Raw genomic sequence first — 26,631 nt, 5'->3', positions numbered from 1 at the left:
AGCAAAGAGCCTCAGTCGCTGCGCAAGGACTGAGCCTTAATGGTATTCACTCTAATTGAGCCACCGGGTGCCAGCAAGTACTTTTTTTCTGTGTACAAAACCACAAACAGGGAGACCTCATACAGTTCATACAAAGGCTCCAGTGAGTATCTTGCATCCACCACAGTGTGGTGTATATTGTATCATTATTTGCGCTCATCTCACAGTGAGGAGGTTTTAAGGAACTATATGCACAAGTGGTTTGCTATATGTCTTTTTAACATTGATCAAGTGGTTAAGCTTATGAATGACAGATCAGCTGACGGAGTGTTTTGTTATATCTAGTGTGCATGATGAACATGTCAGAAGGTTCATTAGTGCTGTATATCAACATCTAATCACTTCAGGACCCGTGTCACTGTGTCCTTCACCCAGCCACAGAGGCACGACAGGAATGTTCTCAGCCCTGGACAAAAGCCCCAGCTATTCACTGTGTGACATTGTTTCTCGTCAACGTTAAATGAATGCAATCAGTCTCGGTTTTGTGCTAAATGACCTTCTGATAAAAAAATAAATAAAAGCAAATCCAATGAGACAACCTTGTATACTTCGGTTCCCCCTCATCAATATTTTGTGGGCTTCATAATGCATAATTGATCCATGTTGCGCTTTGATCACCGCCTGGCTTGGCAGCATTTTGGCACAGCTCAGAATTACGTTCACCCCCTCACGGACTCTCACGGAGAGGAACAAAGTTTCACCTTCACCCGTATGTGTACTTGTACTAACATTCATTGCCAACCTACATCTCTCTTTTGCAAGGACGATTATCGCTGGGAGATATTAGTCTGGAAAACATCCAGTGAGAACGGTTCGTGCTAGATCCCGGGGGGTGTAGGCACAGGGTGCACAGGAACAGTGGAGCGCCCGGATATTGAAACCCTCTTCGGATGGGATTACTTTTCAGGACATCCTATTAAGTAATTGTAACCACAGGACATCTGTAATGTTAATGACCAGTGTGCACAGGATAAGAGATCTCTGTAAAATGTGTTGCCCCTATGGCTCGGCTTTATTTTGTGATAAAAAATTAGGGTTGATTGCAATTTGCAAGCTACTGAAGCCTTTTATTTATTTAGGTGCTGAGTATACTCAGCACCTAAATAAAAGGCTCTAAATGTCCGTGCTGCTCCAGTCTCTTCTCCTTATGCAACTCATGATGTCCTTGCACCTGTGAAGCACCGGGTCAGCCGTTTCAGGCTTGAGGCGCGTTGGTAGACTCCCTTTGTTCCTACTGCAGCAGCTACACTCATGATCCGGCATCCATCCATCCATCTTCAACCGCTTATCCATAGTCGAGTCGCGGGAGCACGAGCTCCTCAAGAGCAACATTAGTAACTTCCTCCTGGGGGATCCCGAGGCGCTCCAAGGCCAGTGAGTCGATGTAATCCCTCCATCTGCGCCTTGGTCTGCCCCGAGGTCTCCTCCCAGTGGGACGTGCATCGAGGACCTCTCTAGGAAGACGCTCGAGAGGCATCCTAACCAGATGCCCGAACCACCTAAGCTGGCTCCTTTCCTGGCAAAGAAGCAGCGACTCTACTCCGAGTCTCTCTCGCAATGACTGAACTTCTCACCCTATCTACAGTATAAAGGAGATGCCACTCATTTTGGCCGCTTGTATTTGCGAAGTCGTGACCTTATTCTTTCGGTCATGACCGACACATCATGACCATAGTTTAGAGTAGGAACGAAGATTGCTCGGTAGACAGAGATCTCATGATTTTGGGTATTAAAAAATAGGCCCCTTACAAACTTTGGTGGGTCTGGCACATGTTTTTGATTAATGCAAAATGGTGGAAAATCTAGTTAGGCGGTAATGAGCGATTGAGCGTAGCCAATCCTGGGGGAAACTATTTTGATTGTACAAACTACGGTTTAGGAGTTCTACCGTAGGCCAAAACATACAGTGGCCTGGTGCCACCATGATGTCAATGTGGAAGGAACAGTTGGGATTATGTGTCTTCTTCCTTGTTCTACTTGGAGTGTGCATGGAAAGTCTGACGCCAATCAGCCAATCATTTTTGCAAGCATAGCTGCGCACACAGACTCAGAGACACACATGCGCGCACACGCACACGCACACGCACACAGTACACTTGAGCATACCAACTGTGCTAAACTTTATTACAATGAATCAATTAAACCAAACCAACAAATTTGATTGGTTGGTGTATGCCGTTCCTTTGTTTCTGGGATCGAGCTATAATTAATCACTGACAATTGATTGAGCCTGCCAGCTGGAGGCTGCAAATTATGGTGACGACAACAAACAGTTCTGTATTTTAAATAACAATTAATTTGAAGAGGTTAGCGTCAATGCTGTTGTAGAATAACTTAATTAATTAATTAATTATGTGCCCAATCAAAATGCAATTTGGCTGGGGGTCCCTATTTCCAGTCCAACCTCAGCTCTGTAGCACACAGGGTTGCAAATGTGGGCAGGAGAAATATTGTCGCTGTCAACTTTTAGAGTGTCAAGCAAAAGTGGTGAAAACAGCAGATCTACAAGCTCACAATGCATCACATAGTGACATTGTGATCTTATTCATCTGCTATATTCACTATTTCTGAAAATTGGCGTTCCACTTCCTGAAATGTTACACTTTTGGACATACAAGGTTTCCACCCGACAGCTATACAATAACCTCCTATATCACAAGACCATATTGCCAGCACGGATCTTGCCATCAAATTGATTTGAGCTTCATCCTGACACCCTGGACTTAAGCCTGCACTAGCAATGTCAACTCTTGGCAATAAAAGAGGGATGTACTGGATTATATCTATAGCTGCAAAATGTCATCAACTGTAACAGTTGTCATGAACCGATGAACCGCATTCAGCCAACATGATATCAGGGTTGAGCCAAGCAGTCCTCAGCCTCGACTGTACTCCGCCTTAATTGTCTCCACCAGGCCGAAGGCATGGGGAGAGAGTATGTTTTGCACTCCGTCCGTCCGTGTGTCCGTCCGTGTGTGTGTCCGTCCGTCCGTCCGTCCGTCCATAGCTAATCTCCTGCACCGTTGACGATGCCAAACTGGCCTGTTATAGCGCCACCATGAGGCCAACTTTTGCAAAACACATTTTTATAGATTACTCCTACACATTTTATTCATACATCATGCAAATCGGTATGCACAATCTCTATAGTCATGTGATCATTACGGATCTGTCCGCTTCCCCATATTACATCCCCATTGGCTAAAATTGCCTTCCAAAGTTTGCAGAATTGGTCAGTTTTGAACAAAATGTCTCAAATCTTAACACAGCGTGCCATTTCCGTGCAATTATGCACACACATTCCCACTAGGCAGAGGAAGAAATGCCACTTAAACATTTTCAAATTAGCCTCATGGTGGCGCTATAACAGGCCAATTCCTGTTTTTACCTATAACTGCACCGATCTGTGTACAACTTTATATGCTCACTCCCTAGAGGCCCTAAATCTTTTTTGCAAAACACAGTTCTTTATATTACTCGCACAGATGTTATCCATACATCACACAAATCGGGATACACTATCTTTATAGTCATGTGTTCAACACAGATCCGTTAGATTTTTCAAATATTTATATTACTCCTACACAAATGCTAGGAGACCTGTGCCCCGAGGGGCACTTTTTCTAGTTGGTTCTATTTCAAAACATTTCAGCAGTATTAAAGTAACCTTAAGTTTGTAAAATACATATTGCTTACAATGTCATGGGAACCAGCCTGGACCTCGACACGTCCGTTGACAAAAAGGGGTTGACTTTCCACCACGACACAAAACCATGAAAATATATCAGCACACTGTACAGTATGCCCAAGAGTATTAAATCCAGGTTAATGAGCTCCAACGTACAGTATATTTGTCCTGTAAACGGGGATGGATGAAAACATTCCAGATATGCCTTATCAGGAGAATGAGAGGCTCCTCTCTGTGGTGCAGTGTGGTCTCTCATGGAAGCAGAGGCTCCCTGCATGGAACACAAGGTGGTGCGGACAGTGACACATGGCACTGGTCCAGAGGTCAGACACGCAGTGCTGGAAAAAGTACTGTTTTTTTCTTAACCCATGACCTGAGATCAGATTCTAAAAATGTCTTCTACATCCTGACAGTTTTCTGAAAAAGCTATGTTTCTATGTCAGTGGTTCTTCGATCTTTCTAAAATAGCAGATCTGCTATTTTTCAATAGCTAAAGCATAGCATAATGCTAACACCAAAAGGGGTTCCCGCCCAAAATGGGTTTAGTAAAAGTATCAATACTGCAATGTAGATGTACTCTGTAACAAGTAAAAGTCTGGAATTCAAAATTGACTTGAGTAAAAGTGCAAAAGTATTGGCATCAAAATGTACTTGAAGTACCAATAGTAAAAGTACTCATTGTGCAGAATGTCCCATTTCAGGTAGGTTTTCAAATGTATAATATAATAAGATTTTGAAAATAGCAGATGTACAAGCTCGTTGTGAGCTTGTAGATCTGCTATTTTCAAATGGTCGAAATGTATATAGGGCAAGCTAAGAGCAAGTGGTTACTGCAGGTTAGTGTACTTTTGTAACTAGTGGAGTAAAAGTACAATATTTGGACCTGAGATGTAGTGGAGTACAAGTAAAAGTATTGGAAATTGGAAATACTCAAGTAAAGTACAAATACCTGAAGATTGTACTAAGTAAATGTACTTTGTTACTTTCCACCACTGCAGCGACACATGCACGCAGGTTTGGACATCACAGTTGACTATAGTGCTGTAGTAACTAGTATTCCAGTTAATGGCTCAAACTCAATATCTGTCAATAGCCGTTTCATTAACAACACATATTGATATTAATAGCCTGGTGCGTATTATTAAATATACTGTAGCAAAAACAAAAATATGAATAATGTTTAATATGGAATATGTGTCATTTCCAGATAACGAGCTGCTGTACCGTACAAGAGATGGGGACGTTGTCAAACTGGACATTGACACGAAGAGGAGGGTCATTGTGGTGGAGAGCAAAATGTTTGTAAGTGTCAACATTCTGTGCATTTTATTTTGCTATTATTCTTTTGCTACATTTTATTAAGTTGCAGAAAGCACTAATTGCATCTAACAAGATGTTCTCCAAACCTCAACCAGGAAGCATACAAAGCCACCAAATACCAAGTGTCTCCTGACATGCAGCATGTGCTGCTGGCCTTTGGCGTAACCCCAGTGAGTGGAATCTTCCTGCATGCTACTGTGCCTCCTCGTATCACATGTTTTTTTTTTGACTAATACAATCACAAAAAATGTTTGTCGACTACCTTTTTTCACTGACGAAAACTAAATGGAAACTACATGAAAACTAAGCTATGATGACTAAAACTAAGACTAAATATATTGACAATTTCGTCAACAAATGACTCAAATGTTAGGAAGGGACTAGTGGACAAGAGATCCAGTACAAGTCATTTTACACTTGGTTGCATGCTGAAAATAGCCGATCTACAAGCTCACAACGTGTTGCAGCGTGGCGTGTTGTGAGCTTGTAGATTGGCGATTTTAGTGTAAAATCAGTCATTACGACAGCAACAAGACCCGCCAAAATACATTTTAGTCAACTATTATGATACTTAGTTGACACTTGACTAACACTGAAACATTCCAGGTGACTAAAACTAAATAAACTATTCAAGAGACTGTGACTAAGACTTGCTGTCAAAATCAACACTGACATGTTTCTAGGGGCCATTCGTTCCACTGACTGCTTGATGCTGTGTGTTTGGTTCTACAGGTGTACAAGCACTCCTACACAGCCAGTTATATCATCTGCAGCCTCGTTACACCGTAAGTAAGACCACCTGCATACCAGTCTTTATATCTGTTTTATTACACAGCTTGGTTGAATGCTTGATTCTGATTGGTCAATTGCTAAATTCAGCAGGGTGTTATTTCTGGATAATGACCGCTCTGCTATAAATAACAGACCGATGGCTAATCAACACCAGCTTTGATAAAAGCTCATATCAATCCGCACTTCCGCATCAGCGCTGTAAAAGATGTGCCGTTTCGGTACAACTTTTAAAAGGAACTACTTTCTTGAGCGGAATACCTGCGGACATATTTTGTATGCTAAATAGCCTAAATAAAACCCATGTTACTTATAGCCCTTTGTGTCAACTGTCTATTTTATTATTTTATGTAAGTCGCCGTGTAATAAGTGGGATAATGTCTGGCTTATCCCTTGCATTGCATATCATCTGCAGCCTTGTTATACCACAAGTAAGACTAGTCTTTCAGAGTACCAGTTCTCTGTAATGTGACCCGTTAGTGCTGCCACCTTGTGGGGCTAATTTTAATCCCATCCATTCTTATGTGGCACACATACAAAAAAAATATGGCCTGTTTTTAGGTCTTCATCCATCTATGTCAGCATACTTCACTAAATGTTCCAGATTTATATGCAGTCGAGCAAGATCAGCGTATGTTAAAATAGACTGTGGGTGATTGCTTAAACCCCCTGCAGGGTAGCAAACTGATGCTATGAATGACTGTGCATGAGGGCAGCAGTTTTACAACATCTTGTAAAACACGTTTTACAACGTCTGTCTAAAATAAATAAGGCGGGGGGATGATTAAAAAGACATTCATATATAGCATACATATATATATATATATATTTACTGTATACTGTGTGCTCTAGTCTACACAGTAAAATCCCAATTTAACCATTTGTAACTCAATTTAGTATGCATGCTAGATGCTCAACTGTGTACACCTTCGGAGATAAACTCGTGATTGTTGTATTGTTGACATACTGACGTGTCATTTCAACAGCGACACATGGAGTCTGAACCCCCCTGAGGTGCGAAACGCTGTCCTTCAGTACGCTGGTTGGGGACCGCAAGACCAGCAATTGGTAAGGAGAGCGCTTCGTCAACAATACACCCACTAAATGACCCTAGTAGCGACCCTAGTGACTGGCAGGAGGGAGTTACAACTGTACTTTGACCGTTTCTTTCCTGTGTACACCAAATCTCTTCTTAATAAATAGCCGATCTACAAGCTTACAACGCGTTGCAAACGTGACACGCTGTGAGCTTGTAGAGCTGCTATTTATGACGATTGTTAACCCCACACTAGGCATCCTGGGGTTGAAGTGGTTAACTGAGAAGGATAGCGTGTCCCTCTACATGCTATATATATTTATTTATACATTTATTTAGACGGATTTAGCGATTTAGCTTTCAGTTGAAAAGAAGTGGCTGGAAACTCGGAGGAGACACATGCTCCTTTACACCATCCCTAATGAATCGCCCAGAGATAAGGGATGGCAGAAACAAGGGGAAGTACAAGCCAAGGGGACATGGGAACAGAATTACTAAGTAAGGAGAAGATGGGGGGAAAGAAAAAAGTGTGAAATGTTATGTATTTGTTAAGGAAAATCAAACACTTTTTTCTGTCTTCTTTCATGCATGATTTAGCCTACAACTTTATTTTACTTACTATAAGACATCATTTTTGCATGTGATGCTAAAACAAATTTTACTTATGGTGTGGCTTCACTGAAATAAATCTGTGTATTTTTGCCAAATTGCTCTGTTGTATCACACACGCATGCAAATGCACGCACGCACGCACGCACACAATGGGGGTGCACCATATGATGAGTCTTGATGATCAGATATAAACATTTCAAATGTGTTCTGGGGGACTTTGTCAGAGGAGAAATTGCTCTAATTTGCATACAGTAATCATGAGCCCGATTGTTCCTTTTGTTGTGCTACTCTGTGTTCAATTATAATGAGAAGTCGGGTAAACCTGGGAGGAACAAGATGAGCTTTCATCTTTTGCCTCCATCTAATCTGACATTATACTCCCATTTATGGCTGTAATGATTTCTCATTATGTTCATTTTAATTGGATTAACCCATTCAGGACGGTGTTTTAAGCATTATGTTATACTTTAGCTATTTTTGAAAAATCTTTCAAATGTCGCGCAAATCTTTGAATATATATTCTTTCAGAGCGAACGTTTTTAACTCAAATCGTTGCTTCTGCATGGGAGGTCCCTGGAACAACATTTTCAGATGGGTGTCGGCGGCCAAATACTGTACATATACGTTGTAATTCTGGGGCTCCTTGATATGAAATAGTTTTGAGAACCACTGACGTAGAAACATAGCGTTTTTCAGAAAACTGTCAGGATTTAGAAGACATTTGTAGAATCTGGTGTCAGTCCTAAATAGGTTAATAGTAAAGTGTTTCCGTAAAGATGATGGGTGTGTTGGACGGATGGTTGGTACTGTATCTGTGTGTTGCAGCCAGGCATCAGGTGTGTGACGCACAGAACAGGGAGATGAATCGTGATCTATGTTCCTCAAGTCATTAAACCGCAGGCGATTACTCTACCATGACAGGGCAATCAGCAGGGCCAGGTCAAAGCGGGTGCATGTGTCTCAACGCACACACGCACGCACGCACGCACGCACACACGCACGCACAGAGAGCAGTGGTAGATAAATGAATGCAGATAAAGGTTGGGCCAGTAAATCATCACATGTGACCTGCTTGATCTTCCGGTTACGAGTACAGAGTAATGCCAACGACGCATGCACGCACACGCGCACGCACGCACGCACACACGCACGCACACATGCACAAAAGGTGTCTCTAATGTTGCCAGTTAAGAGCCATAATGGCGTAACTGCTACCAGCAAAAACAAGTCACTGACCTACATACCTCAATTAGTCACCCTATTGTAGTCAAAGCCAAGATATATATAGCAAGTTGGATTTATTGGATAAGGTTTGTAAACACAACACCACTCAAGTTCGGCTCCTCCTCCCCAGCTCAATGATTCCTATTGCCCACAGGCAATAAAACATCTAAATATCACCTGCCTCCTCTGCTTTATGTACTGTATCCCTAGCAATACTCTGCTCCTTCTGAGCTGTTAGAGACCACAGAGTGACCCTACACTGGCCTAGCCTGTCTTGTCTCTGTTAGGGACCACAGTGTGGCCCTAAACAGGCCTAGTCTGTCTTGTCTGGCCCTACACAGTACACAGGCCTAGCCTGCGTTGTCTCTTTCAGACTATTGCCCTGTCTACAGTATCAACTGAACATACAATATGCATACAGCTAACCCCTTGCTTACACAGACACTGGGTAATATTAATGGGATTGCAGAGTGGATTGACAGTGGATTTTTAAGTGTCAGACATTCACCTGCAGCCAGTACTGTTGTCTACTACATCCCCTCTGGCAGTGGCATCCTGGGCTGGCCACAGGGGGCTTAATACAGCTTAGTCAGACCCACCGCAGGCAGACCGGCCGGCGCCTGATGTCTCAATCAGCACGAGGACAACACAATGTGTGTATGTGTGTGTGTGTGTGTGTGTGTGTGTGTGTGTGTGTGTGTGTGTGTGTGTGTGTGTGTGTGTGTGTGTGTGTGCGCATGCGTGTGTGTGTGTGTGTGTGTGTGTGTGCGCATGCGGTTCACTTGTGTGTGCGTTTGTTTTCATGTGTCTGGGTATACACGAGTGTACATCTGTGTGTGTCTGTGTGTAATATATTTTTGTCTGTGTGTTTGTATATGATGTATAACATAGATAGTTAATACATAACCTTTGTGCATGCATGTATATGTGCGTGCATGTAAATTGTACATGTGATTGACATTTGAAGAGAGATCAAGGCATAAGTTACATCAGCCTCAGGCTTTGATCAGCAACATAACAGGTTGCTATCGAGATGAATACAGCATGACTCCTAATGAAAGACATGTCCTTTTAGAGTGTGTTTAACATGGCCTGGTAAAGACAGTGTGATAATAGGCCAGAAGTGTGTGTTGGTGTAGTCGTGTAGATGGAAAGTTACAATCAGGTTACAAGCATTAGTTGATAATATGTATACTGTATGTAGCATTGCAGTTGCAGCTGTTTTGCACAACTGCAAATAGCGTTAGCCTGGCATCATGGCCAGACTAATACCACTGCGTGCCGAGGGCAATGTTATTATTTATCTTTTTGTAATGGTAGATTTGTCTGTTGTTTAGGCTAGTAGAAAGTCTAAATCCACTCACAGCCACGATAGCAACAACTTTGGAACACCTACAGCGACAAACTATTGATGTGAAACATTCTGTCTATCCAGATCTTCATATTTGAGAACAACATCTACTACAGGGCGACGGTAGACAGCCGTACCATTCGCCTGGTGTCGACGGGTCAAGACAGAGTCATCTTTAATGGCCTCGCAGACTGGCTCTATGAGGGTAAGTCTTTAACGGCCTCGCAGACTGGCTCTATGAGGGTAAGTCTTTAACGGCCTCGCAGACTGGCTCTATGAGGGTAAGTCAACGTCAAATCCAGCACTGCTACACTGAGGAAAGAAATACTTGATTAAAACTGTAGTGCAATAGTAATACAACACCACATACACGTGGGAGATTCTTTCTTCTTAATTAAAGCAGTGATCTTGCTAGTCGCTACAGTATAGGTTCCAACTGCGGCACCATATTAGTTGCAACACCTTGTGCGCTGGTACTGTAGATCGGCTATTTTCACAGAATGTTCGGCTATTATTACTGCCGAATGTTGGCCAGAAAAGGGATGCTAATGAGCTCACGTGGTTAAAAGGAGCACATTTGTTTATAGATGGTAGCAACAAATGAGACAAATTTGAAGTTACAAGTCTGACAAACTTTTAATTGATTTCATTTGGTAGCGCTGACTAAAAGCCTGTCCCTGGGAGGCACCAAGCGTGACTAGAGTTGGTGTTTATGACTCCGTTTGGAAGCACACACAGCTGGCTACGTTTCAGCTCCCCTCCCTCCTCAGGGTTATACCCACACAGCTTGTTTTTTATGTTTTGGCTTATGTTCATTAATTAATGTCTGCATGCACCACTGCAATCTCACTCAGCAGCTGTTCACGAGCATGTGTCATTCGATACACAACATTTTCTGTGACTGAAGTTCTAATGACATATCTCTCAAATACTTTTTGAGTGTATTGGTTTGCACTCTGAGATGTTGCCTCAATGTTGGTGACAGATTGCTTGTTGTTGCAGTGTTGATTATGTCAACTGTTGCGGAATCCTTCAAAGTATAGTTTGGGCCTGTCACTTTTTTGAAAAGTAAATGGTGTGTGTGATAAAATTCAGTTGTAATTTATTTTGCCTTGCTATCTGACGTATTATGACTTTAGAGTGAAACAACTGAACGCTTTTAGGAAACAGATGTACTGTATAGGTATGTTGTTTCTAGTATGCTATGGTACCATGTTCTGTGTTGTGGAGGTTAGATTGACAAATATGGTTCAATGTCTTGCGCAGGTGTGTGCTAGTGCAATCTACCAGGATTTCACAGGATTTAATTTAACTTTTTTTAATTTAGTCCTTTTTAGTATATATATATTTTTTACTTAAATTTTTATCCCACGTTTTTGTAACCCAGTTTTCTTTTCACCCAGTGCCAATTATCTAATGTAATCCTGGGCGCTACACTTCCTCTGCCAACCTGGGGGGACAGCGGACTGACCTCATGCCTCCTTCTATGCATGAGGAGTCCAAGCTGCTTCTTTTCACCTGACAGAGGGGAATTTCCCCGGCCGGACGTAGCGCGTGGAAGGGACACGTTATTCCGACCAGTTCCTTTCCCCTCCATCAGGCGCCCCGGCTGGCCAGGGGGAGGTAGTTTTAGAGACCAGGATTACGGCATGTTTTTTGGGGGTATCTACCCTAGGGGACACAGGGAGAACATGCAAACTCCACACAGAAAGGCCCTATCGCCAACCCCCGCCTCGGGTATGGGCACTGATGACGCGGAGGAGGGAACACGCCGCCAGTGCCCACAGTGTCCCCAGCGGGAATCAAACCCAGGACCTTCTAGCTGTGAGGCGACAGCACTACCAACTGTGCCACCGTGCCCCTTTTAGTAATTTTTAAACGTGGTCCAAGGGTTACCACATCTTTATTGGCTTTGGTAGTCACCAGGAATATCCCTCGACCCTCGGCTGTCATGATGAAGCTTACATAAGCTAGAAGGCTCAAAGATTAGATTAGGATATTTCCTATATGTGTCATACTGTCATTTTCATGGTGTGTTATGACCTGTGTTATGAAGAACTAGTTCTCAGGCCAGGGGCAGAGCCTGCCTTTCCATCATATGGGAGAAAGTATTAAAACACTTTGAACTGCCTCCCGCGATTCAGTCTAATGTCCCTCCCTGCCAGCTGTAGGATAGGGTTAATTTCTTCCCAAAAAACAGGAAGCAAAATTGCCTTTAGCTAATGTGACCATTGTAACGTTAAAAGTCATCAGAAGCGTTAATAATAATATTGTAACCGTGAGGTTGCGATGATTTAGTAATGAGCCCCTAACATGGACGTTCTGTTCAATCCCCTCAATCTGAGCCTCAATTACGAGAATAACGCGTGCAAACATCACGCTTATAATGGAAGTGGACGGCGGGGAAACATTTCATTGACGGACCACAGCGGAAGCGAACGTTGCCCAGCGTCGGGCAACAGCCACAGTGTTGCTCCATACAATACTTGGCACAATCACTGTTCAGGGGTCTGCCATGACAATAGTCACACCAGGGGCCACGTCAGGTTCCCTAGGGGCCACAGGCACACTGTTGCTCCAATCATCACCAAACATGGCTCAAATGCTGTTCTGGATATCTGCCATGACAATAGTCACAACAGGGGCCACGACAGGGTCATATGTGGCAGTGTCTAACATTTCAAAGCCATAACTCAGTGACCATGCTCTGATCAGCGCAATATACAGTAGGACTGGATTTGAAGGCTGCATAGTGGCCTGACTATCTAAGTTTAACCAATATTGATATTACAGTCAAAAATCTTGTCTAAATCAAGTCACTGGGAATTTCTGCTGAAAGCAACAGTATAGAGATTAGCTGATATTTTCCCTACAAAAAATATTTATGGTTAATTTCGCGATGTCTTGTTGGATGTTAAAGTATCCTGTAAAGTTTAGCTTCACAGTGGAAATGAGAAGCCACTGGATTGGTCTTATATGAAGAAATATTAATAATAATAATAATATTGCAATTAAGTGTACCCTCTCTTGTTGTTCGTTGGATGAGCTTTGAGCATGAACGGACATGGTGGTGTTTCATTTGCAAACACATGTGGGCAATCTATACAGGTACAACATCATTATGTTTGTACAGAATCCTGCTGGGCAGCTGCTGTTTACTTCCCTCTGTCTCACCTGCGTGTGCCCGGCCAAATTTCTCCAGCCGAGTAGAATATAGTAGAATTTGATAGACGTTGTAAACTTGTGAATTCACAATGCAAGATAAATGGTGGTTTTATGGTTACAAAAAGATGTTTAGAGTTAGACTTTTAGACAATTAAGAAAAGATTTAGGTTGGGGTTATGGATAGGATTAAACATTCAGACGTTAGGTTTGGGAATGGGGTTAGACTCCCATCACAGACCGGAAAATAGCTGATCGACAAGGTCACAACATGTCACACTGAAACACTTAATTTAATTAATTATTATTAATTATTTATTAATATCTAATATCATTTCAGGAAAATCTTTACATTAATTTGTAAAGTTTCTACATTTTAATACAGCAATGCATTGATATAAAAAAACCTCATGTACTTTGTAGTTTTGAATACAAGCTAATTAGACAGAGCAACTTTATATACTTCGACTGAAGTACTGGGATTGACAGTACTGTACTTAGTTAGCCCAAGTAGTTAGCCCACCAGTCAATTTTAGACCAGGCCTGTGCTCTTGTCACCACCATGCCGACCATACTTAATTAAGCAGGCTCATTTTCTCTGGGCATATACTGTGAACCTTGTGAACACTGCTGCTACACAGACAGCTGATACCATGAACTCATCAAAGGCTTCACTCGTTTTATTGAAATTAACAGGCTGGCCTGATTCATAACAAGTCAAGATGTGAGGAGTTTCTAAAGCAGTGGTTCCCAAACCTTTTCATGTCAAGGACCCCCAAATGTAATTAGCCTGCAGACCCCCATTAGAAAATATACGCTAAGGACCCCCATGAGAGAAGAGTTTTACGGCTCTAGCAGTGATTCTCAACCCGTTTAAGTACCCCAAGTTTGACCTGAATTAGGCTACGGTACCCCATTTAATGGCACTCAGTCTTTGGTGAAAAATGAAATAGTTTATTTGATGAGCAAGGCAAATTTGCCTTGATCATCAAATAAACCATTAAATGTTCTCTTTCTCTCAGAGTTAGAATAGATGATCTAGTCGTGTGGGTTTCTGCAGATCTCTTCTGCCCCCTGCTGGATAACAGTTGCTCTGCAGGTAAATTGCATTGCCAAAGACCAACACCCTCAAAACACAGAATGGGGAGCTTGGAGGACAGTAGAAGGCATGATACCAGTTACAACCAGTAGAAGGCATGATACCACAACCAGTAGAAGGCATGATACCACAACCAGTAGAAGGCATGATACCACAACCAGTAGAAGGCATGACACCACAACCAGTAGAAGGCATGATACCACAACCAGTAGAAGGCATGATACCACAACCAGTAGAAGGCATGATACCACAACCAGCAGGTATTCATTCTACACCACTGTGGCTCTCTCAGCTTATCTCACCCCGTTGGATGAGTTGACCAACACCAACACATACAAAGACCAACGCCGACAGAATACAGTGTAGCGATTATCATACAACATCACGATAGAAGACGGTAAAGCGTTTCTGAAACCATAATGAAGCAGATGTGTCACGATGTGGAGTAATGCTTCCCCAATGCAAAGGACAATAGTAATCATTATTAGCTGTTGTGAGCACATATTTAGTCACACCGTTAATTCTTTGTCATGCTCCTCTTCTCTGTGTTGCGTGATGATAAATGACAAAACATGATGTTGATCCAGAGAGAACAATGAGTATGTTCTATACCCGCCTAAACACATTTCACACTGTCAACGTTAAATAAGACTAACGTCTCTCTATTTCTACAGTGACAGTGCAATAAATCAGAAGCTAGATAGCTTCCTGCTGAACTTGTGTCTGTTTAAATTAAGTCACATGAAAGATGTTCATTTGTACAGGATGTGAGGTTTAGACAATTACATACAGTATGTATACTGTACACACAGATGCATGCACGCGCGCACACGCACACACACACACACACACACACACACACACACACACACACACAGCCGAAGTTTGGACAATTAAATAATGGATCTGCAGGCTACAAAACATACATCTGGTTTAGGATGTTACTCTATCAATAGTACTTGCAGTATTTCTTGCAGGCCTATTGGGGAACCACACTAAGATTAGAGTATTTGAATTGGTCAAACCAGCAATACAGAACAGAACCATCTTCCATAAAACCCAAATATTTCATTGGTTTAACTATGTTAAACCAATTAAATGGTTAAAGCTTCACTATGTGATTTGATTTCTTTCACTGTTTGGCCGAACGTAGAACAGTAAAATATAAAAATATCATAATTCTGTTGAAACCAAAAGGTTCTCCTTTTGCGGTGTTTCACAAATCATAGATTGGGACTTGGCCTAACAAAACCGTTCAGTAATGAGATTTGTTTTGCTTGAATCCCTGTAAATGACAGTGCTGCACCTTTTTAATTTTTTTACAGAGGAGATTCTTCAGACCCACATAGCCCACTGGTGGTCCCCAGATGGCCAGTGGCTTGCTTACACAACCATCAATGACACTCTGGTGCCCAAGATGGAGCTCCCAATCTTCACAGGCTCTCCGTATCCCTCAGGCCAGGAGTATCACTACCCCAAGGCAGGTCCACATCTCACAATCACAGCATTGTACAAACAGTTTATTGTCAATAAATTTGACATCCTCTATATTGCGTTGAAGACCTTAGTGTAAAGCATGATTCATAGTTAGTCGCATGGAAGTGTTGCGCGCAGAAATAGCCAACCTATAAACTTCTAGGTATGCTATTTCAGCCAACCTCCAACCTTCTAGGTCTGCTATTTCAGCCAACCTCCAACCTTGTAGGTCTGCTATTTTAGGCGCACAGTGCCGTCGTGTGGTGGAGCATACCTTAGGCTTGGCACTTCTGATCCATCTTGAACCCGGCATCAGATGTAACCTGTGATCAGTGTGACCTGTGAACAGAACATTTTGATGTAGTTTTAGTCATAGTCTTTTGAATAAAATTCCATTCAGGTTTTAGTCATATTTTAGTCATCTGAAATGTTTTACTTTTAGTCTACTTTTAGTGGACTAAATATCATAACACTGAAACTACAGTTGATTTTGTCAACAGAAATCTATTTTGGCTGGCCTTGATGTTGCAATGGCATGCTGAAAATAGCCGATCTAAAAGCTCACACAGTTGTGAGCTTGTAGATCTGATATTTTCAGAGCGCGAGCGCAACCAAACCAAATCCATACTGGATTTCTTCTCCACTAGTCCCTCCCTACATTTTTGTCTAGCTTGTTAGTCTAATAATTTGTTTTATTTGTCATGGTTTTAGTTTTTAGTAGCTTCGTTTTTATTGAGTTTTTGTCAGTGAAAAACGGTAGTCGCCACAGTTTTATTCGCCGAAATGAACACGGCCTCTGATCCGTTGTCCTCTTGCCCCATGCAGGCCGGGGAGGAGAACCCTGTGGCACATCTGTCAGTGGTGAGTCTGAACGGTCCCCTGCACACCGTCGTGATGAAGAAACCCGATGACCCCAGAATAGGGTGAGTGGCAGCGCCATGATGGTATCACACCGTGTATGAATTAATGAGCAGCGGAGCCCCGCGGCACTTTCTCTAGACAGCCTACAGAAACTTGTCACTGCGGCTGCGTGATATGGTCTTCTCCTTTCCAGGAGGGAATATTATATCACCATGGTAAAATGGTCCTCCAGCACCAAGCTGGCCGTCAACTGGCTGAACAGAGCCCAGAACAACTCCATCCTGACGCTGTGCGAGGCCACGACTGGGGTCTGCATTAAGGTGAGAGACGTACATGTGGTGGAGAATAACTGCATGCATTTACTCAAGGAATGTGTACTTACATTAAGCACATTTCCACTTTGTGATAGGCCTACTTCTACTGCACTACATCTCAGAGTTACTTTAGATTATTAATACAAAACATGCATTAATTTCTAAATTAGATGAAGCCGCAGATAAAGTAATTTAATACAATCAGTCCCACATTGCTGCAACATTATAGTGATGAAAACAATTATGATGAATTAATTATGCATTATGAGAGCGATGTACTGTAAGTAGTACATTTTGATGCCAATACTTTTGTACAGGACTTTTACTTATTTTACATATAGTGGTATCGCTCCTTTTACTTAACCAAATGAACCCCTATCATCCCTTTTCTGGGCATCATGGTGGGTGAACATTCTGCAAAAATACAATTCTGTCAATCAACGAGAGGAGGGGCTGTGTTGACACAGTCTCATGTTTAAGTGATGTTGTACTTTGGTAGAATATTTGGACATACTGTACATGTACAGTACAGTATATCATGTACAGTACAGTATATCATGCTGAGCTAGCTATACAAGCCAAGATTCTACCAAAGTTTAGAGATTTTGATTCAGGTTTTAATGCAAGGAATTCCTTGTATTTTCAGAAACATGAAGACGAGAGCGAGAGCTGGCTGCATAGACAGGTAAAAGATGAAAACACAGTCAGTGAGCTTGTTCTGGACTGAACCAGACCGTGTGTGTGTGTGTGTGTGTGTGTTGCTTGTTCTGGACTGAACCAGACCGTGTGTGTGTTGCTTGTTCTGGTTCTTGTGTGTGTTGCTAAGTGTGTAGGTGTAGGACCATGAAAGCGGTCGGAGCTTGTAGATGGGTCATCTTCGGCATGCGACACCATTGTACGACAAAAGCATCAAATTGGCTTTGTACATTTTAAATGGAGCACACGTGTTTAGACAGAAAAGAAAAGAAAAGAACAACAAAAGCACGCACATCCACTCACTAAAATACTTTTCTCGGTGCCTGGCCGAGAAAAGTATAAGGTCTGCAAACTGGATCATGCTCTGCAGCTTAAAAAGTTATAGCTTCCTTTTACACCATTGGATGAGATATTTCGAGCCTCTCGGCTGATGAAGAGGACCTTGCCTTCCTTTATAGCCTTCAGACAGACACTCTTAACACTTACTTCTTGCTTCTTTCCGCTCCAGAATGAAGCTCCGCTGTTCTCCCAAGACGGATTGAAGTTCTTCCTCACCAGAGCCATCCCCCAGGGTGGCAGAGGGAAGTTCTTCCACATTTCAATGTCTACTTCAAAGGTACAGTATAGGCAGCGGTTCCACAGTGCAGCAAAATGACATGAATCTGATCTGAGGTCCAAAGCATTGACTGAACGTAATGTTGTTCTGTGCCTGCAGCCCAACTCCAGCATAGACATCCTTCAGTCTCTGACGTCTGGAGACTGGGACGTCACCAGCATCTTGGCCTACGATCAACACAGGAACCTCATGTGAGACTCCACCACACCACACTGTGTATATAGCCTATTTTTTAAATCACGTTTATGTTTAAGATACACTGTGGGATGCATGGTCACTAACCTGTCTTTCAGTTTCAGCGATTACATCTGTGATCATCTAACATTCTAAATAATTTAAACATTAAAAGACGTTTCTGGAATCATTTCACAAATGTATTGAAGGAGTTATAATTCAGACTAACCTGTTTGTTTTGACTCTTGGGCTCTTGGGCGGTCAGTCCAATCAGAGTTTATAGACTTTCAAAACAGAGGAATTTTGCCATATATTCTTTTAAAGTTAGGATGAGACAAGGTAACACTAGGCTACAGGTAGTGTTGTGTGTGCTACTGTCAGACATTTTGGCTTCTTCTTCTTCTCTGAGTTTAATGGCGGCTCACAACCAACTGAGGTGCATATCGCCACCTACTGTACCAGTGTGCAAATCTGGGCATAGTAGTTCAGACTACTACAATCTATTATCTTTAAAGGTAGGGTAGCTCTGGTCCATAGCCTAATGCCCTTCGCTGCCGCTGCATTAAGCCTATGGGACCGTTCTCTTCCTGGCTCGCATGAAAAGCAGACCAGCCTCTCCTCTGTTACGAAAACGTTTCACCTACTCACCAATACAAAGGCGGCTTGTGTTATTAGAAAGCTTACTTTCCTTAGTGGACGCACTCTGAGCCCCCCACCACAAGTATAAAATGCACTTTTAGGCCAAAAGGGGATTTTATTTTCAAACTTTTTTTAAATACTTTGTTACTCCACTGCGCCCTCTACCGATATTGCCAAGAGAAAATATCATAGACATAGACAAAAATCCCTTTCTGGCCAAAAGGTTTCTGAACAGTTTCTGAACTGCCCACAGCCCTCCTATTTTTATACTCAGAGTAGAAACAAATGGTGGTATTTTATTAGTGAGGACCAATCATATGAAGATAGGTTGAAAAGTGGTGAAGTGGTCCTTTAAGAAAAACAAAAAGAGCCCTGGAACATACATTCTATTGTTTTATCACACAACTCCTTCTAAACTCGGGTAGAAGGGATAGAAGGGTAATGTTACTTCCTTCAGTCTTCATGACACTTAAGGTTGTGTTCCATTCAGGTCAAATAAAGCCAGGGTCAGGTAAGGGTGATGGTATTGAGCACGTCGGCTCACTGGAAAGGTTCTGCTACACTTTAATGGAATAGTCTTAATTAGTATTCTGGTAAAAACCCAGGAGGATGTCACATTACATTTACTTTTCAATGGCAATATGGCTGCCATGAAAAAGGTCGACAATCCTTTTGGCATAATGAATGGTTGACTGATGCTATTGTTTCCCCAGATACTTTCTGAGCACAGAGGATGACCCCAAACGACGACACCTGTACAGGTAGGACCCCATTCTTGAACTCTGGTGGTCTTTCCTCCTTGTAAAGTAAGGAGCTAGTACAGCGATTCTCAACAACACAAAACGCCTTTTGGAGATTTCAATGTGGGCCTTATTGGTCCAGAAAAGTCTGGGAACCACTGAGTTAGTGTGTGCTCAGGCTCTCCACCCTCCTTTTTCCATTCTACTACACACTTTTTGTCTAAAATGAGATGATGATTGTTAAATGTAGATGCATTGTCACCTCTTACAGCGCTGACACAATTCCGCCATTCAACCGCCGCTGCTTGTCTTGTGAATTCAAGTGTGGCTATGTGGACGGCTCCTTCAGCCACGAAATGAAGTACTTTTTATTAAACTGTAAAGGTGAGTGTCCTCAGCCTTAGACGTCCTCTTACGATAATGTGCTTATTTAATATAATCACAGTTATATCACACTATTATATACTGTACTACTGCATGTACAGCAGTGAATGTCATCGGTCTTAGGTATACAACGTGAGATTCTTTCTCAGGAGAGGCAGCTATGTTTTGTAAGCAGATTCAACTCAATTAGAGCTGTCATGTCAGTGTGAGTGCTTACATTGAGTTTGACAGCGTCGGTTAATCTCAAACCATTGTTGGCTCCCTCTAATCGGCCATACAGTTATACAGCTATAGATATAGCTCTTGTCAAAACCGCATGCCAAATTGACAACTGCCTAACAGTGACTAGTGGGCACCTGGCACAGGGCCCATGGATGTTCTTTAGAAGTGCCCTCTACTTTCCTCACTGGTAGGGGTGAGGCTCTGAAACGAGACTTGTCTTGTTCTCATTCCCTATAAGACACTTCATCATTGTTATCTCCCCTATTGCCTGGAACTCTGGGGCACAGTGTCAGGGCTGGTATGGGAGCTGATTTGTCTAGAGGGCTCACTCCAGTGAGGTAAAAGGGCTGCTGGCTTTCTTCATTAATTAGAGACTTCAGAAAGTTCAGAGAGCAGGTCCATGAGGAATAATAAGCTGGCATGCATCTGCTTCCCATGGGGAAGGAATTGGAGGGCTGTTTTGAAAATAATGAAGATGAGAGAGAGGTTTGTGTCTAAGGTTTATTTATTTGCGGCGATGTCACCAGTGTTATTGGGGGCATTTGAGGTTTTCATTAGTGAGTATTAGAAAATCTAACAATCTAACTTCGACTTAGTCCATCTCTTTTTCCTCCTGTGTTGTTTAGGTCCAGATATACCTAGTGTGGCTGTCTATAGCACCAAGGACAAACAGAGTGAGTTCCAGAGGAAAATCAATGTTACTACAGTAACTCCAGGTTGTCCTTCAACCTTCAAACATGACTTGTCTTCTATCAATTACCGTACTCACACTGATGCATTGAATTCATGGCGATTTTTGTTTGTGTCACATTCCACAGTCCAAAATCGAAGGGAATACTTGATGAATTAGGAGTCAAACTTCACAATCATTTCACAATAGCATAATATCCAAAATCACATACAATATCCAGTCTAATATCATGATATGGACGAAGCTAAGTGGTTTCAGTATCCATCCATAGGACCAACCAGTTGGGGTCATGACTGACAACACTACGCAGGTTTTAGTGGGCAGTTCGGGAATTAGCAACTAAATTGGGAGAAAATAAATGGGGGAGAATTTCCCCCATGCAACCCCACTGACGATTCTGTTCTTTGTTCGCCTGCAGAGGTAATCGACATCGAGACAAATGAACGCGTGAACAACACGTTCTCCAACATGCAGATGCCAAAAATAGAATATGAGACGATTACCATAGATGACTACAGTATGTACCCATGCATGCACCCATAGAAAATACATTTTATCCAGTGTATACACCCTGATGACATCGTAGCCCAGTCAATCTGTTCATTAACCCTAATGTCTTTTGTCACAGTGCTCACCATGCAGATTCTGAAGCCAGCAGCATTCATAGAGTCATCCATTTATCCCTTACTACTACTAGTGTAAGTACATAAAATGGACCCATAGGGTCAATGTTGTGACGTTACGACATCATAACATTGCAGATTTGCAAAGTGTGTGTCGAGAGTCTCAAGGTGATTTTGACCCTGCGTTGCCTTTGTCAGGGACGGCACGCCCGGTGGGCAGATGGTGACGGAGCAGTTTCAGGTGGACTGGGCCACGGTGCTGGTCAGCAGTTTCAGTACCATTGTTGTCCGCTTCGACGGCCACGGCAGCGGCTTCCAGGGCACCAACCTGCTGCACCGGGTCAGGAGGAAGCTGGGGAAACTAGAGGAGAGGGACCAGCTGGAGGCACTCAGGTCAGACATTGACGAGCCCACATTATGGCCATTCAGCCTAGGCGCCGTGTGCACTTTGCAGGGGCATCACATTGTGTATATGCCCTTTATTTGGTGAACATAAAAGTTCAACAAAAGAATGGATCCAAAGCACTCTTCTGGCAAAAAGTTAAAAAATACTTTATCAAGATGGCTAGGTGAAAATGTAAATGTGCATTTAAAACAGAGCTGCGTCTCATCCATAGTTAATCAAAAATTCTTGTCCAGGGGGCACGGTGGCACAGTTGGTAGTGCTGTCGCCTCACAGCTAGAAGGTCCTGTGTTCGATTCCCGCTCTGGGCGCTGTGGGTGCTGGCGGCGTGTTTCCTCCTCCGCGTCATCAGTGCCCATACCCGAAGGCGGGGTTGGCGAAAGGGCCTTTCTGTGTGGAGTTTGCATGTTCTCCCCATGTCCCCTAGGGTAGGTACCCTCACAAAAACATGCAGTAATCCTGGTCTCTAAACTGCCTCCCCCTGGCCAGCCGGGACGCCTGATGGAGGGGAAAGGTACTGGTTGGAATAACGTGTTCCTTCCACGCGCTACGTCCAACCAGGGAAACTCCCCCCTGTCAGGTGTAAAGGAGCAACTTGGACACTCAAGCATGAAGGAAGCATGAGTTAAGTCCGTTGCTCTCCCTATGTAGGTTGGCGGAGGGTGTGTAGAGCCCAGGATCACAGGATGATTGACACAGGGGTGAAAAATGGGTTACAAAATCGTGGGACAAAAAATATAGAAAAAAAAGAAAATCTTGTCCAGGTTTCATTATTATTTTTAGCCTCTCTTTTAATCTCTCTTTCATTTCAGACTCATATCCAAAGAACCTTACATCGATAAGAATCGAATGGGAGTGTATGGAAAGGTAAGGAGAGCTGGTCGACATGCTTTCCGTGTTGTTTGCTGTCTTTGAAGGAGATACATGAAATATTGCACACTCTAGTAGTCCCAAAGTAGCCATTGTGCACTCATGTAAGTACAGTAAGTACTAGTACTTGGGAGCCAGCGTCTTCTGTTCCTGTACAAGTACACCCCCAAGCCATGATGTACAAGTACACCCTCTAGACATGACTCTAATACTGTATGTCACAGGGACTCCAACCCTTGATACTGAGTGTCAAGCAAGGAGGCATTGGATCCCATTTTTATACTGCACTCAAGTGCTACTGACAATTCATTAAGACCTTGAAAAACATAGTAACTTTCCTTACAGTTCTGATGTCTTTCTTTCTTTAGGTGTACGGTGGATATTTGGCCACCATGCTGCTAAATTCTGAGGAGTTTACCCAACTTAAATGTGGAGCAGCAGTTTCCCCCATCACAGATTTCGAGCTCTATGGTAATGTTGTGAACTTGATGCCCATAGGCGGCGGGTGCGTTTTACCTTTGGGTAGGCTATAGAATTGCGTTGGGGGGGATTCTCGCGGCCGAGCGGAGCGAGGCCGCCGCCGCGGATTTATTTATTTATTTATTTCCCAGATGGTCTAAAAATGAGTTATTTAGCATACTTTTACCAATGAATTAGCCTATACACAGACAACGACTTTTGGACGTCTTTTTCTCAAGTCTCGAGTCAGTCAGTCAGTGACAGTGTAGATTACCCGGCGGTGTTGGCGTGTTGCTGCCCCTCCGGGAGTCGCGGCTCATGGCTCTCCACAGACGGCACAGAGACAGCAGTCACTCCACTGAACGTGCCAGTGTTGCTGCAGTGGTGTGAACTGTGAACCGTGCGGGCACTGGCGCTGCTGAGTTCTGACACCTTCTATAATGCTGCGCACATATATTATATATATAAAAAAAATACCCAGCATAATTTTTGGGAAGGCTAAGCCTTCCCTAGCCTTATGCACCCGCCGCCTATGTTGATGCCTTAAGTTTCCCTTGTCGTTTGGTGGTTCAATTCAATTAAATCTTTATTGCAGTCCCATGGTCCATATCACATACCAAATGACATACAGTCAAAGCTATGCTTAATTCAAAAATGTATACATTACACTGAAAATAGCCAATCGACAAGCACACAGCACATATCATTGTGATATGTTATGAAATTGTAGATTATTTTCGGCGATTGAAACGTATAATCAGGATTTTGTCTTTGTTGTCCTTTTTTCTCCAAATCTCAGCCTCAGCGTTCTCAGAACGTTACCTCGGCTCCCCAAAGACAGACAACAGAGTATATCAGGTACACTTAGTTTCTGCACTTTGGTTTTCTTATCAAAGGAAGACCTTTGATAAGAAAAAAATCGAATTAATAATTAATAATTGATAAATTGATATAAATTGAATTAACAGTTAACCAGTTAACCTCTTCCCTGTTATAGCACCTGAATATTTTACCTTATAGTTTAATGATCCAATCTATCTGTATGGTAGAGTATTATGTTAAATGTTAATACAATATAACTTCTAGTGCATTGATAAATATAGACCCTGGTGTCAGGTAGGACACCTACTGGCTGGCAACTAGTACTGCCTGACTCACAATGGGTATGTGGGCACATCTAAGATTCCATGCGCGGCCAAAGGAAGCTGACTCCCGACATCTTTTCCGGTTTTTAGACAGCGGGCGGATGGAAAAGAAGCTCCACCCACGTCGGCCAGATTTCCGGAAAAGCTTGCCCTAGCAGCAACCTGCCGCGTGGGTGGAGCTTCTTTTCCATCCACCAGCTGTCGGAAATGACGCAAAACACAGCTTCTTCTGTCCGCTCATGGAATCAAAAGTGTGCCCAGGCTGAATATCTCCCCAGACCAAGTGGGGGTGCCTAATTGGAAGAGAGGACACCCAGGTTCAAATCCCGGTGTAGAACATGATAGTTATAGATTGCAGCCTTAAATCTGAGACATCACACAGGCACACGCGCGTGCGTGCGCACACACACACACACACACACACACACACACACACAGAAAATGTGTTGAATGATTCTACCTTCTCTTTTCCCTCAGATGGCCAATTTGATTAACAGAGCTGGTCTTCTTATGGATAAACAGTACCTAATAATCCACCCGACCGCTGATGGTAACTTTCATCAATAGATACTTTATCTTGTTGCCAAGATGCTAAAATCAATCATACATTGATTAATGAGTGCATTTTTAGAGCTATCTTCTCTTCCATCACAGAAATGGTTCACTTCCAGCACACAGCGAAATTCATCAACCATCTAATTAGCCAGAAGGCCAATTATAGTCTGCAGGTGAGTTTCAGTTGTCAGGTTCTCAGTGTTCATTTGGAAAAAATTGAAACGGCAATTACATCTCAAGAATAACCCCAGTGCTTATCATTACAATTGTTATTATTATAAAGAGAACATACCAGGGGTCATCCAGGGGTTGGCTTGTGGTGGACATTTTTGTCAACATAATTATTTTGCCACGGACATACAAAATGATAATATTACCAGAAACACAAATAGATGGCCCTGAATAACAGGTCTTTAACTCTGAGTGTTCAAAATTTTGGTTGGTTCCATTTGAACACACAGAGTTTTGAAACATTTGAGAACCACTAATACTAGTTGGACTCCTAATGTGCGATAGTGTCATAATAAATAATTTCCATACATATTGTGAAGAAAACCTGGAGATTGACATTCAGGCAGTGGGTCTTATGATCAAAACAAGAACATTATAATGGTGTGCAAAACAGAAAATCTAAAATGTGCCACGGACAATCTTTGCCACGGACACATTTGTCCGTGTACGGACATGTTTGTGACCCCTGGCACATACTCACTGCACAGTCTTGGGTTTCATAGTAAGGGTTGTCATGGTGGGTGTTTTTTTCTGTAGATATACCCAGACGAGGGACACTTCCTGCACAGCGACGGATCACAGCAGCATCTAAGCCAGTCCTTGGTCAACTACTTTGAAGAGTGTTTCCGGCTGCCGGAAGTACTGATAGTAGAGGAGCCGGACGATGACAGTGAGGACGATGGTTAAAAAGCCCATCCATCCAATCCATCCATCCAACTATAGCACAATATGCAACAGATCTCTCCCATCATCACCTCCTCCCACCTGCTGCCGTACATACGCCTTCTCTCACCTCCTCCCAGCAGTGGTTTTCAACCCCTTTCACCCGTTATTTAGTCGCCATTTGAGACTCGGACCACCATGTGATGAGATTTAGCCTCTCACGCCCAAAACTAAAGTATGCTCTGTTTTTGTTGGATAAGATATTTGTCTACAATTCCATGCTTTTGGCAAAAAAAAATCTTTACATTCTCTAATTTTGTAGAATTCTTGTAAATGAAGTAGTGCAAATGTTTAACAATAATGTAACTCTTGAGAGCGTAAGATGAAACCAAATGGACCCGTAAGGGTTCATTTGGTTTCATCTTATGCTCTCGAGAGTTAAAGATCTGCATTTGGTTACCCATAATTTAGGGTAACTCCATAATTTAGCTGCGGACCACCTGGAACCCCCTCAAGGACCACTGGTTAAAAACCAGTGCTCTAGAGTGC

General features: G+C 42.7%; 1 protein-coding gene across 5 annotated transcripts in view; it reads left to right on the top strand.

The window, feature by feature from the left end:
* Positions 1 to 26,424, top strand: part of LOC310870102 (A-type potassium channel modulatory protein DPP6-like) — an 89,976-nt gene extending 63,552 nt beyond the window's left edge. For all 5 annotated transcript variants that reach the window (XM_083781152.1, XM_083781150.1, XM_083781151.1 and 2 more), the window contains exons 4-26: positions 4,935 to 5,029; positions 5,143 to 5,217; positions 5,780 to 5,832; positions 6,823 to 6,904; positions 10,144 to 10,264; positions 15,646 to 15,800; positions 16,622 to 16,719; positions 16,851 to 16,977; positions 17,618 to 17,656; positions 18,176 to 18,283; positions 18,383 to 18,474; positions 19,810 to 19,857; positions 20,108 to 20,220; positions 21,069 to 21,116; positions 21,552 to 21,650; positions 21,762 to 21,831; positions 21,955 to 22,149; positions 22,972 to 23,026; positions 23,398 to 23,500; positions 24,288 to 24,346; positions 25,111 to 25,183; positions 25,288 to 25,361; positions 25,957 to 26,424. In XM_083781152.1, coding sequence (XP_083637278.1) covers positions 4,935 to 5,029; positions 5,143 to 5,217; positions 5,780 to 5,832; positions 6,823 to 6,904; positions 10,144 to 10,264; positions 15,646 to 15,800; positions 16,622 to 16,719; positions 16,851 to 16,977; positions 17,618 to 17,656; positions 18,176 to 18,283; positions 18,383 to 18,474; positions 19,810 to 19,857; positions 20,108 to 20,220; positions 21,069 to 21,116; positions 21,552 to 21,650; positions 21,762 to 21,831; positions 21,955 to 22,149; positions 22,972 to 23,026; positions 23,398 to 23,500; positions 24,288 to 24,346; positions 25,111 to 25,183; positions 25,288 to 25,361; positions 25,957 to 26,106 — 2,132 coding nt within the window. In that variant the 3' untranslated portion in view covers positions 26,107 to 26,424. The remainder of the gene's footprint in view (positions 1 to 4,934; positions 5,030 to 5,142; positions 5,218 to 5,779; positions 5,833 to 6,822; positions 6,905 to 10,143; positions 10,265 to 15,645; positions 15,801 to 16,621; positions 16,720 to 16,850; positions 16,978 to 17,617; positions 17,657 to 18,175; positions 18,284 to 18,382; positions 18,475 to 19,809; positions 19,858 to 20,107; positions 20,221 to 21,068; positions 21,117 to 21,551; positions 21,651 to 21,761; positions 21,832 to 21,954; positions 22,150 to 22,971; positions 23,027 to 23,397; positions 23,501 to 24,287; positions 24,347 to 25,110; positions 25,184 to 25,287; positions 25,362 to 25,956) is intronic.
* Positions 26,425 to 26,631: the final 207 nt, after the last annotated feature.

This window comes from Protomyctophum parallelum, assembly GCF_964188405.1.
Source record: "Protomyctophum parallelum genome assembly, chromosome: 14".
In the NCBI taxonomy this organism is placed as follows: domain Eukaryota; kingdom Metazoa; phylum Chordata; class Actinopteri; order Myctophiformes; family Myctophidae; genus Protomyctophum; species Protomyctophum parallelum.
Note: the sequence above shows the minus strand (reverse complement) of the source record. Positions and strands in the feature narration are given on the sequence as shown.